Raw genomic sequence first — 16,302 nt, 5'->3', positions numbered from 1 at the left:
CACAACAGCATCCCCTTGTTTTGTATTTTCCTTTTTATAAACAATTGCTCTCACCCTTCATTTTTGGTAGTCACACACAGACACACACTATATGTACACAATTTGGGCCCGAGGACCTACGGCATGCCAAGGAAGCCAGCACCGCTCAGGATGGTGCACACATTCAGCAGCTGTCAAAGGAGAAGTCGTTTTAATTTCTTTTAAACTTGCAATGTTTGTCTTTATTTTGTTCTTTATATTTTGAAAGTGAAAAGAAATAGTATTGAGTCAATTTCTTTCTTTTTTTTTTTTTTTTTTTTTTAAATATTTGTTCTATGTATTTACAAGCCTTAAAGTTGCTCTAAAGGTTCTCAAAGTATCACTAGTACTTTTTTCCCCGGGGTAGCACGGTTTTCAATGAGTTATTTTCGGAGCACTCTGGTCCGCAGCGGTTTTCTCAAATGCATTTTTCTTCCGATCCAAGGTTATGTATGGTTTGATTACTATTTTCTTTTTAAATTTCTGAAGCAAGCTGAGAGGCAGGCAGAAAAATCTGATGACAATAAAAAAGAAAATTGATCTTGTCCTCATCTAGCTCACCCCAACCCCCTTCAAAGTTTTGTTGATTTATCATGCTTTGAAACAAAACTGAGGTGCGTATGAAGGGGAGGGAAATTTATTTCTTTGCTTTTGTTCTATTATACAATTTGTTTACAGAAACTGCAAATTTAAAAATTACACTGGCATTTGCAGTCCTTAAAATAATAAATTAAAAGTTTTCAACTTGTTTTTGCTAAACAGATTCGTTTTGCTGTGTGTTTTCCTAAGTATGAGTCCTTGTTTAAAAAGAAAAGAAAAAGATTAAAACAGAAAATATTTTCTATAAATAATACATGTATTTTGGTTTAGTGCTCCCGCCCTCAGGTTTGAAGTTTACTTTTTGTGGGTTTGTTTTCAAGTACCTTTTTGCCTCCATGATCACCTCGGTGTTTATCGGGTTTTACCTCTCCCACTCGTGCGTGTGTGGGGCAAGGGGGGTCTGCGAGAGAGAATTGGCCTTGCTGCACTGTGATTGGCGAAGACGTGAAACTTTTTAAAAAAATACTTAAATTGTTTCTTTTTTTTTTTTGTTTGTTTGTTTTAAATCTGTATTTTTTTTTTTTTTTTAAGTTTTAATTATCCTCTGACTCCTCTTCGGCCTCCCGTAGCCACGTGAAGAACGCCGTGACGGATTTGAGCGCTACTCCTTTCCCGTTCTGCTCCGCCGGGTCCTTGCTGCTCTCCCACTTGTAGAAGGCATCCTCCGAAATGACCTCCTCGTCATACAGGCAATCGAAAAACATCCGCAACAAATCTGCAGGAATGGGATAAAGGCACCAACATCTGTCAGCCCTGGCTGCACATAAAGGGATTAACGCGACCTCTTGGCACAGGAGATGATGGCAGAGACAAGGCAAGCACAGAGCTCTCACTCAGTTATTGCTCTGGCTGCTCACACTCAGGTGAGGGGGAAATCTGACCCCTTGACACTGTCAGAGGAGAGGGGGAGCTGGGAAAGCAGCTGTGGGAATCTGTTATCAATATGTTATCTAGAGACTGCCTGCAAGCAGGATCTCCTCTGCACCACATGGCTGGATTGCCTCCCACCCCAGGATTTTTGTGGCTCACCAGGAGACATAATGCCCAACTAATGTCATCAAGGGCACTAGGGATGATCATGCTGGATGTTTTGAGGCACTCCTGGATTTTGTGCTGCAGATTCCCTAGGAATCCCTGCTTCTTTGGCTACTCCCTTGCCTTTTGTCCCTCAAGGGTTTTCTGTAGCATCTCTGGGACAAAACTCATCAGTTGACCAACTCATTTTATTCCCTCCAAGCCCACAGACATCTGTGGAGTGGCAATGCAGTAACAACACCAATGCTCTCACCTGCCCAGGTACTAAAAACTCTGCAGATTATTTTTTACTGCTCTTTTTTTGCTCTCTTTTTATCAACAGAGCTTTGTCCTTCCTTCTGTGTGGCTGCTCACGGAACAACCAGAAGAAGAGCCAGCCTCTGGCCAAGCATTTGGGAACTTGAGCTGCTCTAAAAATCTGGGATCTGGACAAACTGAACCCACCCCCACCAGCTTCTCTCATCAGCTACCTACAAAGGTAAGGAAAATTCATCCTTATCCTCATCCTCTTCCCACCTCCCACAGAACTCCCCTGCCCTTATCCAGGCTCAAATCCCCAGCACAGAGGCAACACTTACTAGGAGGTTGATCAAGTTTTACTATTGATGCTTGTAGTGCATAAAGTGCTTGTAGTTCCTTCTCTGTGTCTGAGTCCAGGTACTTGAGCAGGATGGGCACTCTCTGTTTGATAACAGCAGTGTCCACTCGGAAGCTGGAAGAGTCCGCTGGGGAGAGGAGGAGAAAGCAGGGTCAGCTTGGCCCATGGCAACAGGGACAGCTCTCTGACTGCCTTTACTAATGCAAACAGCAATCACAAACACAGTTTGGAGTGGAGAGAAAAGGAGGATGAGAAAAAACAGCAAGTATATTTGATTAATGGTTGTTTCTGGAAGTCTTGGTCCTTACAGCTCCCCACATTCACTGCCTGCAGTGACCCCAGCTCTAACACAAGCAGCAGCAGCACAACCTCACTTTGCAGTGCAAATGGTGACTCCAGAGGCAACTGCATTAAAAAGGTTTTCAGAAAATTCTCTTTTTTACTAAAAACACCAGAAACAGAAATCATAATTTATAATAAGGAAATTCCATAATAAGGAAATAGTGAATATATAAAAATATGCATTAGAAGTCCATCAGCCACAAGAATGAATTATTCAGCAGCTTTCAAGTAGATCATGCAACCCAATTAACTGATATTTTGAAAACAAAAGAAAAAAAACTCTGTTAGAGACAAGCTCAAAATTTGAACCAGAGGATGATTTTCCTCACACAGCAGCCTTGGAAATGAAGTCCTGTGTCGTGTCTCTGTTAACACCAGGGGGCACGAGCAAGGCTCTGCTCCCAGAGAGAGGAAGGAGCTGCTCTGTCCCTCCCCTGCTCACATGGTGCAACCCAGCCTGTTCTCTCCCCTAAATCACAGCTCAGAGCAGAACCAGAGCCTTTACAAGCACCACTTTTGCTGTGCCAGATGCCAACAGTAAAGTTAAAGAAAACCAAGTGAACTGAGCAGATGTTTCTGCCTGCAGTGCTTTACTCAGCCACTGAGGGCTTTAGACTCCTGTGTCTGGCTTGGGAGCCCTTCCTTCCCTGTGCTTCCAGCTGGAAAATGCACAGAAACCATCCTTCCAAAAGTGAAACTTTGGATATAAAACTCTCACAAGCCTGAGCCCCGGCCTGGCTTCTCCCCACACACCTCTGCTGACACAGGAGTGGAAATGTTCATTGCCTCAATGGTGATCTCATCATTTCCACCTTCAGTAAGAAAATCAATGAACAACCTGGTGCGCGGGGGCGTGAACGGCTCTGGAATCCGGCTATCTGGTGAGGGGCGAAGGCCAGGGCCCCTGCGCATCAGAAAGCAGCCCCCCTCGGTGTCTTTGGCCTCGGGCTGAGCTGGGGGGTAGCTCGGAGCAGCGCGGTGAGAGACGAATTAGGAGGCGCCCACTTGCTGGGGGTAAACTGTCGGTTTATTACAGAAGAACCAACAAGGAGGGGAAACACCCAGCAAATGGCCCCGAACAAGGGGCAGGAGAGGGTTTTAAGGGAAAAGGGGGGAAGAAGGCAGGGAAACCCGGCTATCCAATAGAAATACATATTTGGAGGTACGAAACATAACTGATATACCAAAGTAACCAACTGTTATAAATCATAGGAGGGGCTCCGGGGCTACAGCCAACCATACCTCCCAGAGAAAAGAAAATTCTCGAAACCTGAGAGGAGAAAAAGAGTGATTGACTGACCCCAAGGAGGAAACAACTTTCACTTTATAAGAGAAACCAAGGGAGGAGCAGTTTCATTTCCATAGCAACCTAACTGGCAGGGTAGCAGCAGGAAGTAATACAGAAAATGGGGGGAGCAAACTAACGAACTTAAGAACACACCACAGCAACCTGGCATCACCCAGAGCTGTGTGAGACCCCTGCTCACACCAGGGGCACCTCAGGAACACCCTACCCAGCAAAGCACACCCAGCTGTCACATGGGGAAGGGACATCCTGCTCTCAGACACAACCCCAAATGATGGAAAAAGCTTTGTGTGTGACAAAACACAGCCTTGGGCAGGGAAATGCGATATAAACCTCAAAAACACCAAATAATTCTTTGCAGGTTTGGTTTGTGTGGTGTTTACACTTAAAGTTACTCACCTATAATAGCTGCTTTACAAACTGCTGTCATTAAAGCTCTAAGGAATGTAGGTGAACTCATCTGGCTTTCATCTAGATTAGCCTGCAATCAAGAGGAAATGGAGCAGTTAAAAACCCTGCAGGACTGCAAAACTCCAGAGCTGAGCCTGGCAGCAAATCCAGGCTCAGCTGCTGCTGTGGCACAAACCCAGCTGGGCCCTGCAAGCCTCAGCTCCCACTCAGTCCCTGCAGCTCCCCAGGGACAGCAGCAGCAGGATCCCATCCCTTGGGACCCCTGTGCACTGAGCACCTCCCTCAAGGAGCTCTTTGTGTGCAGAACCAAACCCACCACGCTCCTGCAACGCCCTCACAACAGTCTTAAAGAGTTTTGGGCTTTTCCAACAAAGTTTACAGCGTGCTCCTTGGGTGGAGATTGTTTGTTTTGTAAAAGAAATTCAGGGAATGGCTGTGGAAAGTGTCCAAGGCTCCAGAGAGCCTGTGGGTGATCCCAGATTTTCAGTGCTGCTTTCATTCCACTCTCAACTCCTCTAACAGCAGTGGAAAAATGACATTTCTAACACATTGCTCTGCCACAGAAATAACTGAACTGAAGCTGACCAAGGCTTAGTACAAGCATAGATATAAATGCAGAGGTTGGGTATAATTACAGACAATAAATATCTGAGTTAAAGGCAGCCAGACACTGAGAGCAAAGACCATGGCTTGATAGGCCTTTTCCTCTTTTTTTTTTTCTTTATTTTTATTTTCTCTGTTCCAGTGCACTGGGAAAAGGTGCTCTCAGTGACTGCCCAGGATGTTTTACAGCAGGAAATTTGCAGAGGTCATGTTGGGAAAAATAGCAAGAATTTTATGAAGAAATGACGTAGCAGTGCACATCTAAAATATACTGAGTGGCAGAAGCAGGATATTCAGTGTCAGAAAATCTATAATATTTAAAAGGTTACACAGTTTATATGGCTAAAAGCCTTCCTTCCTGAAACTGACCCTTAAATACTGATTATATTTTAAATTTTAATTCTTTGGAAGTGTTGATTGCACAGACCAAATCCTCGCAGTGTCCCACATCCTGAGATGTTCAGGTCAGAACATATTTACAAAAGCAGTTTAAAGTCTGCAGGGAGGGTGAAAATCTCTTTGTACCTCTACCCAGTCAAAGATTTGTTCATCATTCGCCTTGTCCTCCACAATGAGTTTTTCCAGCTGCTTGTTCAGCTCTTCTGCAGACAGTTCTTTCTCTGAAAGTGCTTCTGAGGAACTGGAACAGTCAGACTCCGTGAACTCCAACTTCTGCAACACCACATGTGATGATGACAATTAGTGAAATGCGCTTTCCTAGGCTGAATTACACCAGATTGAAGCAGGAAATTACATTTAATTCTGCTTCCTGGCATCTCTCAGCTGCTCAGTTATCGTTACAATATCAACTTGCCCTGTTCCAAAGGTTAGGAAGCATTTTACACATGGGAACTCAAGGAGGCACCTCAGGCAGCTCCAGCCCAAAATCCAGTGTGCATTGCCTGGCTGGAGCTACAGAGGCTGGAATGCAACAAGCAGAGCTGGCACTGGCTCACAGGAATTGCAGCCAATGCCCCAATTCCTTGAGAACTGTGACAGAAGAGCTGCAGTCCCCTCAGCAAGGCCCAGTCCTTGGTAATAATTTCATTTCCTGCAGCACTTCCAAAGTGCCACAACAGGGCAGGGGATCAGTCAGAGCTCCAAAGGGAGGCAGTGACTCCCTGAGGAGCAGCACCAGCACGAGGGGAGGAGCCTCCATCAGTCCTGGCTCCCTCCAGGACCACAACCCAAGGTGGGATGAGTGAATAACTGCTACCATTAATTGTGGCCCTTCTGCAGATTGTCTGTCCTTGCTCTACAACTCATTATTAAATGTTTTTTTCCCAGGACAAGCTTGTCCTCCCTGTGCTTCACATCGTGGTGCTGAAATCATCTACCCCAACTTGGACACACTTCACCCCAAATTCCAACTGCACGTAAGGACGGGATGGAAGAGGATGAACAAATGGGTTTGATCTGAACTCACCTGTTCCATGAGAAAGGTATGTACATCCTCCCCTTCGGGCAAGTAGTCCTTCCAACTGAGGCCAGACTCCCTCCATAAGGCTCCCACTTTCTTATGGCTCTGAAACACAAGAGTTTGTCCCTTTAAAGAGCTGAGGGACGCGCTGGCAGCTCCCAGGGGCCGGACGGTGCAGCTGTGTCAGGAGGAATGAAGGAACTTCAGCCACCCAACAAACACCCAGCAACGAGTGAGAACATCTGGAGAGCCCGTGCAGGAGGAACCACATGTGCTGCAGAGGAACCACATGTGCAGTCCCCAGGAATGCACATCTGGTCAGGTGGGCAAGGCACGAGTGACACGGGGGGGTGGCGGCGAGCGCCGAGGTCACCCTGAGCAGTGACACTGGGACAGGGCACCTTCCACACCTGACTCAAACCCTTCTCCTAAATCACTCCATCACACACTCCCTTGCCTTGAGTAAGGCTCTGGCAATTTGCTCCTTTGAGAAAACTCCTCATTTACTCAGCTGTTTTCAGCCTCAAACTCAGGCACAGAATCCCAAATCTCTCTTCAGTTCCTCGAGTTTCTGCAAACCTTGAGAGCAGTGCCCTTGAGCACAGACAGTTCAGCCTTTTGCAGCCTCTAATGTCACACTGACCTTTGAGCCTCCTGCCTCAGAGAGCACAGTTCTGACACACACAGTTCTGACAAGAATAAAAATGCTGAGCACAACCAGCTCTTTTCACCCAAATGCTTTGCCAAAGTTTCACCTTACAGCACCTGCTCACAGGAAATCACTGAGTAGCCTAAGCCAAGCTGAGAAATGCTGCCTGATTTTCAGTTTACAAAGCAGATTACAACTTTCAGTTTACAATACAGGTTGTTAAGAGCCAACTGTGCATAGTTCCTGCTCTGATCCACCAAGATCTGGGTTAGATGGCTGATGTTACACTGAAATACCCGAGTCCAAGTCTTGGACTGGACAAGATCAGATCAGAAAGCTGTGGCAGAAACAGAGACCCAAGGCTGTGCTTCCACACCCAGAGCACAGCAGCTTTTCTTTCACAGAATAGTTAAAAAAAAAATGGAAGTTGACTGTCCAAACAAGTACAAGACTAAAATAAATAAATAAAAAGTCACTCTTTGCACTGTTGGACTGAAATGCTCCTGGAACATTCAACCTTACTTGAATGCATGCTTGGGAAAAAAAAAAAAAAACCAACAAAAAAAAAGGCAAGTGAGGGATTTTACAGGGTTGGAAAATAGACACTATCCAAAGTGCAGGATTCAGCTGAATCACAAAAAAAAAACCAAAAAAAAAAAAAAAAGACAAAAAAAATGGAGATGAATTATAGGGAAACCACCAAACTGGAGCTGTGAGGTGTGAAAGAGAGCTCTGGGAGTCCCGGGGTGAGGAGGTGTCACTACCCCAGTGCTGGGTGAACTCGAGAGTCGCAGCTTGAGTTTGGATAAGCACACAGCAGTCTGAGGCCATCGCAGCTTATCCGAACCCTGAGAACCTCTCCGGTCTGCAAGAACAGTTCTCTTGCAAGATTCCCGGCACTTGCTGCTTCTGCTCAGCCCAGAAATCCCTTGAGCATGTCCCTCTTGCAGTATTTCAGCACTCTTAGCTTCTGGGAAGAAGCCAGGTGCAAAGGTACCTGCAAAAGGGAAAAGTGATGAGAAAACAAAAAGTTAACTCAACTTTTTGGAACCTCCTAAGGCTTGCTTGGAAACTGGGGGTGCGAGGCAGAGTTCCTAAGTTAGCTGGACTGGCTGGCCCATCCCTACATGTCCTCAGGTGGGAATGGTGAAGGTTTCATGCATGAACACGAGCGCTGCATCCACTCCTCCCTCAGGAGGACACAGCACCAGGCACTCACCATTTGTTTGCATAGAAGGTGCAAGATTTCAGCAAGCAAGACGCCGGCTCTTCCCACAGGAAGCAAGGGTTTGCTAAATTCTCTAGAATGAAAGAAAAACAGGTGTTTTTCTGTTATAATTTGGGATTTCTGGTATAATTTTGGGATGCAAATCCAGAAAACCAGTGACCAAACTGAGGCAGGAAATCCAGTGACCAAACTGAAGCAGGAAATCATCTTTAACTTCTGCCACGGAGGAAGGATTTGATTAATCCAGCACTGCTGATAAAACATTTAGTGATGCAGTGACCTTGTCACTACAGGGCTAATTACAAAGTCTTGAATTTTACATTGAAAAATATTTTATATTTATGTCAAATCCACTCATTTTTGTGGGATGCTACATTTGGGTAGAGGGAAAAGACTGCTATTTTCTTAATATACTGGAAATAGAAATAGGAACCATTGAACTGGTTCACAGTTAATCCCCAAATATGTAAGGACATACAGAAAACACAGGAATTCTGCTCCAGGAAATGGTTTCTGGTCTTGCACACAAGGTTTTGTGCCCATTAAGGCAGTGCCCAGGTGGGATCCCATAGTTGGGGCAGGGACACCTTCCACTGTCCCAGGCTGCCCCAAACCCACCCAGCCTGGCCCTGAACCCCTCCAGGGATGGGGCAAACTCTGCCAGGGCCTCCTCATCCTCACAGAGGGGAATTTATTCCAACATCCCAGCCAGCCCAGCCCTCCTTCAGTTACCCTCTGACCCTCTGCAAGGCCAACTCCCAGAGCCTCTGTGCTCCCAAATCACCCCACTCTACAGCACTGGGGTATTTTTAGCTGGAACAACAGCAGATTTATGGACAAATCCTTCTCCAAGGGTGAAAGCACCAAGCTCCCTTCCCAGCAGAGCTCTCAGGCTGGTGTGGGCTCCCAAGGATGTGAAACAGCTCTCCTGAGCCTCCAGCACTGATGGAAATCATACAGAGAAATCACTTCAGGCATCACTTACTGTATAAGTTCTCTCATAGAGATTCCTCCTTCTTTTAACATGGGGGTCACCAACTCAGCCAGGTACAGCCAGATATGGGGTATATCTATGGCCATGTCATCTGCCATCTCCAGGGTCTCAGAGAAACTTCAGAAAGAGGAAAAAACATCAAGTGTTAAATCAAATTTCATTGGAGACATTTCCATCAAAGAAGGAAATGTGCTTTAAAAATATTTTTTAACATAAGAGGAGTGAAGAGAGAGAGGAGGGAGGAGAATCACAAAGATAACAAAAAACCTATTGACATTTTATGTCTTTGGTGCTTCCAAACTGCCAAGACTGAATTTCTCCATGCAGTAACAAGGAGAATATGTGGAAAAGACACCACATTTTGTAGATCCAACAGATACATCCAGGAAACCACCAGTTATAATAATTCTTATATCCAGTATCAAATCACTTGCTAAACAGTAACACCTATAAAACTAAAAAGCTTTCTTGTCTGTGTATAGAAACCATGAAGTAAATAAAACCTTCTTAAAAATATCCAAACATTTAGAGAAGGGGGTGAATCCTAACAGAATTCCAAGTGTAAGGTAAGCAGTGAAAAGTCTGTAAGAGCTCAGTTCAGCAGTTTCTATCTGCAGCAGGAATTATAGGGCTGCTCCCCAGTGATAAACCTTCCAGAATGGCTCAAAACCCTTCTTTCCCATGAAACCCTTGCAGGTGGCTTCACTTCCCATGCCTGGGAGATGGCAATTTTTCTGCTCTCCTGCCAGTTTCTACCATGGTTTGTTTCTCCCTGAAAACCTTGAGAAGCCCAGTGTCCTGCTAAGTGACTGTAAATCCACATTTTTTCTTATGTTTCAAACCAGGAACCATTTCCTTTGTTTTATTCTTTGCAACCTCTGCTGCTCCTCCAGCCTTTCTGGCAGAAATTATTTTCCTGTTGTGCATCCCCCCAGCCATAGGCTGGGACCAGTTCACCCTGTGGTCCCTCCTTACACGGTCACTTCTCCTGTGTCAGCAGTTTCTGGTGCTCTCCTCACACCCTCTGAACACCCCTTGCCCTTTCCATCATCTTTCACATTGTTTATGTCACATTCAGAGCACAGATCCCAACATTTCATCAAGATCCACTTATCCAAACTCCAGGAAGCTCAGGAACAGCTTTCATCAGAATAAATTTTGGATGTGTGTCACCTCAAATGAGTCCCTCTGGCCATCAGTGCTGTGTGGACACAGAGTATTCCCTGTGGATTTAGATTTTTTTCAGCAGTTCCATATGGTTTTGAACTTTGGCTGCGAAAACCTTTCCTGTGAGCTGGATGAAGCTCAGGGGCAGACAAAGGTGCAGGGAGTTTCCTGTTGGAATGATCAGTGGTACCACAATGACAAAAACTCAGATTAAAGCCAGACAGAGCCAACTCCTCAGCAACTCAGAATATTTCATCTACTCCTTCACTGCTGAATTTGTGTTTTATTCCTGTTTTATCCTTCCTGCTCTTCACCCCAGTGAGGACTGAGAGCCACCAGGGACCTCCATGGGGGCAGGGATTGTTTTAGGACTGCACAGCAGGCTGGGAACACAAATCTGAGGGAGCTGAAATGAGCCAGCAGCCAAAACTCTGTCCCTTGGCAGGTCCAACCCCTCTGCTGTGTGTTCTCCTTCTCAAGCCCTCAAGCTGAGCTGTCCTGGGAAATGGCAGGGGGTGGGTGAAGCCCTCATCCCAGTGGGACAGTGCCTGGTGTGTGAAGGATTCTGATTTCCTCCTCTTCCACTTACACTCAGGGATTTGCAAAAGTCAAACAGGGAGAAATGCAGCACAAACAGGGATCTGAGCACACACATTTAAACAGACACCTACAGATCTGCTTCAAAATGCAAGCTGACATAAATATGAACATATTTATGTTCACTAAGGCATCTGAAACACTTTAAAATATATTACAGCAATAATATTCCTTATAAATACACCCAAATCACACAATCTTCCATAAGAATGTGTGGAGAGGGCAGGGTACCAAAACAAGGTGGGAGATCATTTCTCTGCAGCACAGCATCCATGTGCAAGGAACACTGCAGAAAAGAATCTGTGGATTCTCTGAGCAGAATACCAACCCCTTGAAGAACTCCTGCTTGCTCAGCTTTCCTGAGTGCACCAGCTGATGTAACAACTGGCCCATGTGATCCCTGGTGATCTGGCTCCGCTCCAGCGTGGACTCCACGCCCACACGCACGAACACGGGCAGCAGGCTCTGGGCACTGAGCTCCTCCACACACTGCATGGCCTCCTGTGGAACAACACAGAGTCACCCTCCTCTGAGAGCAGCAAACCAAACCACCCTCCTCTGAGAGCAGCAAAGCAGCAACCACCCTCCTCTGAAAGCAGCAAACCAAACCACCCTCCTCTGAAAGCAGCACACACACCTTCCTCTGAAAGCAGCACACACACCTTCCCCTGAAAGCAGCACACACACCTTCCTCTGAAAGCAGCACACACACTTTCCACTGAAAGCAGCACACACACTTTCCACTGAAAGCAGCACACACACCTTCCCCTGAAAGCAGCAAACACGTGGCACAACAGTATTTCCTACTGTAACACCAGGGATTTTTGGTGAAATGAGGATTTAGTGAGGCTGCCATGCAAAGTGGTTCCTAACTCAGTGAGGTTCCACAGCCTCATCACGTAATAATAACAAAACCAACAGTAACAGCAATAATGGAATTTATACCACTCAGCTAACAAATCACATCCCAGGGCTGCTTGGATGGCAGGAGTTCTCTTCTGGATGCCACCAAAACACTGATTACTACATCAAACATCAAGTCAAAAAAAGGGTATCAGATCAGATTTGTCACTGATCTGAGCTGGCACAAATGCCTGTGTTACAAACCCACAGCCCATCAAGGAGCAGAAAATAGCTGGGGAGCACTTGGAGAAGATTTAGCTTTTTCTAAAGCTCCCACTTTCTGACTTGAGCATTTTGCAACCTAAACAAAGAAACACTCGGAGACTTTAAGAGCAGCTCTCAAAGTCCTACATCAAAAATCTCCATTACCATCACAAGGAGCTTCCAGTGACCTTCTGGGTGCAGCCCAGAGATCTCAGTGGCATTCCTGCTTCCTTAAGCAGTCAGAGCTTTGCTGCACCTGAGGGCACCAAGAATCCCCCAGTAATTCCTGATGCAAACAAACTGCCTTGACTCCATGGACTTTGAACCAGCCCTGCCCTGCCCAATGCAATTCAGCTCCACTTCCAGCAGGCCACAGAAATGCAGAAATACCCAAATTGCTGCATTTGCAAACAGGGACATGAAGAGGCCCCTTCATCACAGGCATCCAGGGCAGCCTTTGGAGCCCATCATGAGCAGGAAAGGAGCAGAGACTCCTTGGCTCAGCAGCCCCTGGGTCCCAGGCCAGCTCACTGCCAATCACAGCAAGGTTCTTCCTCTCCAAACCAAGTATTTAATAATTTATCCCATTAACTAGATGTGAACTCTGAACAATCCATCATGAGAATATTCCTCTTTCCAATTATTAATTGGAAGTCCAATGAAATGGATGCAACAACTCTGCTTTAAAGGTGCCAAACCAGCAACTCCCAAGTGCTGCCATTTCAAACTTGGCAGGTTTTAAAATTTATTTCAGTGAAAGATCAAATGAAGCAGCCTTGCAGCCAATGTAACACTTCTTGCAAACTCCCTGGACGAGCTAAAAATCCCATTTACAAGGGAAACAAAATTTCAACCTTTTAACTAGGAAGTGATGACAGCTGCTCAGTAATTTCCAATGTTTATTAAAAATCCTCTGGAGTGGTTTGTTCAATATTTAGTATTGCTTTATCTGCCTCCAGATCAGAACAGCACATGCTTTGATAACTAAATGAAAACCTCTGTTTATTTTCCCACTAGCTTTTCTGCTTCCAAAATTGCTGGTATTATGGAGCTGCTCAGTGATTCATGACAGATACACATCCATCCTGCTACTTAAAACACACAGCCTGGGCTGCTCCTCCTATTTCCAGCAGGGCACAAAACAAGCTTGGGAGACAGACAAATGTCCTGAGAGTGCCCCTGGAGCTGCTGCTGGTTCTGTCTGAGGGCTGGGTGCTCACAGAGACACATCCTGGGCAGAAACCACTGCAGCCCCTCAGAGCTGTCTGTTAAGTGAGGTTTCCATCTTGCTTACCTTAAAATCATTAATATGCAAGAACTCATCAATGATAGATTTGCATTTTCTCTCTATTTCCTCTTCTGATAGTGAAGGCTTTTCTTGCACTGGAGCTGGGGGAACTTCTGGCTTGGCTGGTGGAAATACAACAACAAAAAAAATGTTTGGAAAAGGAAAATCAGCATTTCAGAGATGACATTCTGAGAACAGAGGTCACTAGGGCAGGTGTGTCCCCTGTCCCATCCTCAGGTTCTCTGATGGGGCTTGGAGCAACCTGGGATAGGTGAAAGCTGTCCCTGCCCAGGGGGGTGGAACTGGATGAGCTTTAAGGTTCTATTCAACTCAAACCATTCTGGGATTCTGGGATTCTTTCCTGGCTACTTTTCCCCCATTAGAACTCCCACTATTTCTGTAAGTCGACCTTGCAGGATCACAGCTGGCACAGGTCAAACACCTTCAAAGCTCAGCACGAACATTAAATAATTAAATGGGAGCTGCTGCAGCAAAGTTAAAATGTGCTGACTGAGATGGGCAGCAGCCCAAGGCAATCTCCCAAACACATCCCAAAACCCCATGGAGTGTCTAGAACATCCCAAAGCTTCAGGACAAGCCTGTGCTGTGGCAGCTGAGGAGTTTCCCTCACTGCAGCAGTTTCCAGATGTTTCCCAGGGAAGGAGCTGAGTGCTGTCCTTACTGTAAAGGTTCTGCCCCCTTAAGTGTCCACATTTTCCAACTAACAGAGCAGCCCAGGCTGGCAGGAGGGACAAGCAGGAGCTGCAGGGCTGAAAGGTGACAGACAGGTCACCCTGGTGGGTGCCACCCTCCTGCTGCACCAGGGCTGGCAACAACAAGATGCTAAAAAACTGCTTTGCACCATCTGACCCAAATCCCTGCCCTGGGGAATGCTTGAAAAGGGCAGATATGGCATTCCTGAAGAGCTGACACTGATTTGGGGACAGTGACAGGATCAAACAGGGCAGCCAATGCCATGGGTGGTGCTGTGCTGGCACCTGCAGCCCCTCAGCCCCACTGGATCCCACAGAGGAGCTGCAGAGAGGGATAAAGGCTCAGGCCTGCCTGGCTCAGCTGGGTCACCCAGCTCTGGGAGGTGCATCTGTCACTGCCCTGCACAGACAGACACCTGTCCCTGCCCCTGACAGCTTCTCCCTGTGCCATCCCACACCTCCAGAGGAGCCCTCACCAGGTTCCTTGGCTTTGCTCCTCTCGGCCTCGGTGCTGTTCCTGTCCATCTCCATGGCTCCTGTCAGCTGCTTCACCGTCTCCAGCATCTCCCTGCGCTGCTCCTCCTGGGCCTGGTTGTCCAGCAGCAGCTCCTTGCTGCTGCTGCCCCTCAGGAAGGTGTTGGGCCGGGCCAGGGAGGGGGGCAGAGCTTTGTCGTTCTTCTCCCTGCCCGTGCTCCCGCGACTGCCAAACCAAAACACAGAATCCAGCTCAGGGGTGAGGAGAGGGACTCCAGGGCATCACTGCAGGGAAAAACAGCCCCCAAGCCCTGCAGGATTGTTGGCTCTGTTTCTACAGAGAATCTGCAGGATTGCTGGATTGTTAACTCTGTTTCTTACAGAGAATTTGCAGAATTGCTGGATTGCTGGCTCTGTTTCTTACAGAGAATTTGCAGGATTGCTGGATTGTTAACTCTGTTTCTTACACAGAATTTACAGGATTGCTGGATTGCTAACTCTGTTTCTTACAGAGAATTTGCAGGATTGCTGGATTGTTGGCTCTGTTTCTTACAGAGAATTTGCAGGATTGCTGGATTGTTAACTCTGTTTCTTACAGAGAATTTGCAGGATTGCTGGATTGTTAACTCTGTTTCTTACACAGAATTTGCAGGATTGCTGGATTGTTGGCTCTGTTTCTTACAGCTGTACCCACAACCAAAATTAACTCAATTTCAGAGATACACAAACACAACTACCCAGAGTGGACAGGAACAGCCAATGCTTCCTAGAGAATACATGGAAAAGCAGAGTTCTACAGCACCCATTTTATAATGGAATAGTGATTTTTATAACACTTGCACTCTGTTTCCATTTGAAATAGTGTGAGAGCTTTAGATTAGATCTAACAAAGGAATTCCTTCCTGTGAGGGTGGGCAGCCCTGGCACAGGTGCCCAGAGCAGCTGTGGGTGCCCCTGGATCCCTGGCAGTGCCCAAGGCCAGGCTGGGCAGGGCTGGGACCCCCTGGGACAGTGGGAGGTGTCCCTGTCATGGCAGGGGTGGGAATGGGTGATCTCTCAACTCTCCCCAACCCAAACCATTTTGTGATTCCATGAGAGTTGTATTTTTTACCCATTAACTGAAAAATACCTCCCAAGCAGTGAAGGCTCCCAGTAACAGGTGACAATGATCTGTCCTATTAATTACTGTGTTAATGAGTAAGAAGGGCAAATCGATGCCATCATGGAATAACTTCCAGGTAAGCCCCAGCTTTACTTGAAATAGGAGGGAAAACATTGGAGGCACAATGCAGGAAAACACTTCAGCAGCTTGTGTGCACTGGAAGGAAGTTCCAGTGACATTTTAAATGAACTGTACATTTATAAACCATGTCTAGAGTTAATAAATTATTGAGGGTTAATTCATGTTTCATGCTCCACGCTGGAGTGGCTGCAGCCCTGAAGGAACTGGAGTGAGAGAGAGGCTCTGCAGTTTTTTGTTGGATGTGGGAGCACGGGCAGGTCACAGCAGTCAGACATGGTTTAATGCTGCATTTCTGCCAGCTTTTAGCTGTGTTTATCTGGATAAATAAACCTACTGACCTGGCTGAATTCACAGCCATTAAATCCAACCTATTTATTACCACATTTTATCTGAAGAGTTTTTAATCTGTTAAACACAACCACCCTCGGCTGAAGGGTGAAGTAGAAACTAAAACATTAATCAAAATGGTTTTAAAAATTAATTCCACCTCTCTCTCCTATGATATTATA

General features: G+C 46.2%; 1 protein-coding gene and 1 long non-coding RNA gene across 18 annotated transcripts in view; one reads left to right on the top strand and one right to left on the bottom strand.

The window, feature by feature from the left end:
- Nucleotides 1-271: 271 nt before the first annotated feature.
- Nucleotides 272-16,302, bottom strand: part of EIF4G3 (eukaryotic translation initiation factor 4 gamma 3) — a 149,718-nt gene continuing 133,687 nt past the window's right edge. For all 17 annotated transcript variants that reach the window (XM_074558360.1, XM_074558362.1, XM_074558361.1 and 14 more), the window contains 10 exons: nt 14,553-14,776; nt 13,370-13,485; nt 11,297-11,469; nt 9,196-9,321; nt 8,202-8,283; nt 6,340-6,438; nt 5,439-5,585; nt 4,299-4,380; nt 2,232-2,378; nt 272-1,333 (listed from right to left, as the gene is read on the bottom strand). In XM_074558360.1, the coding sequence (XP_074414461.1) occupies nt 1,152-1,333; nt 2,232-2,378; nt 4,299-4,380; nt 5,439-5,585; nt 6,340-6,438; nt 8,202-8,283; nt 9,196-9,321; nt 11,297-11,469; nt 13,370-13,485; nt 14,553-14,776 (1,378 nt within the window). In that variant the 3' untranslated portion in view covers nt 272-1,151. The remainder of the gene's footprint in view (nt 1,334-2,231; nt 2,379-4,298; nt 4,381-5,438; nt 5,586-6,339; nt 6,439-8,201; nt 8,284-9,195; nt 9,322-11,296; nt 11,470-13,369; nt 13,486-14,552; nt 14,777-16,302) is intronic.
- Nucleotides 1,327-7,515, top strand: LOC141731766 (uncharacterized). Its single transcript, XR_012583722.1, has 3 exons — nt 1,327-1,481; nt 1,976-2,131; nt 6,201-7,515. It is a non-coding gene; the product is annotated as an uncharacterized LOC141731766 (long non-coding RNA).

This window comes from Zonotrichia albicollis, chromosome 25 (genome assembly GCF_047830755.1).
Source record: "Zonotrichia albicollis isolate bZonAlb1 chromosome 25, bZonAlb1.hap1, whole genome shotgun sequence".
NCBI classification, from domain to species: domain Eukaryota; kingdom Metazoa; phylum Chordata; class Aves; order Passeriformes; family Passerellidae; genus Zonotrichia; species Zonotrichia albicollis.
This window is presented reverse-complemented; position numbering and strand designations above follow the sequence as displayed.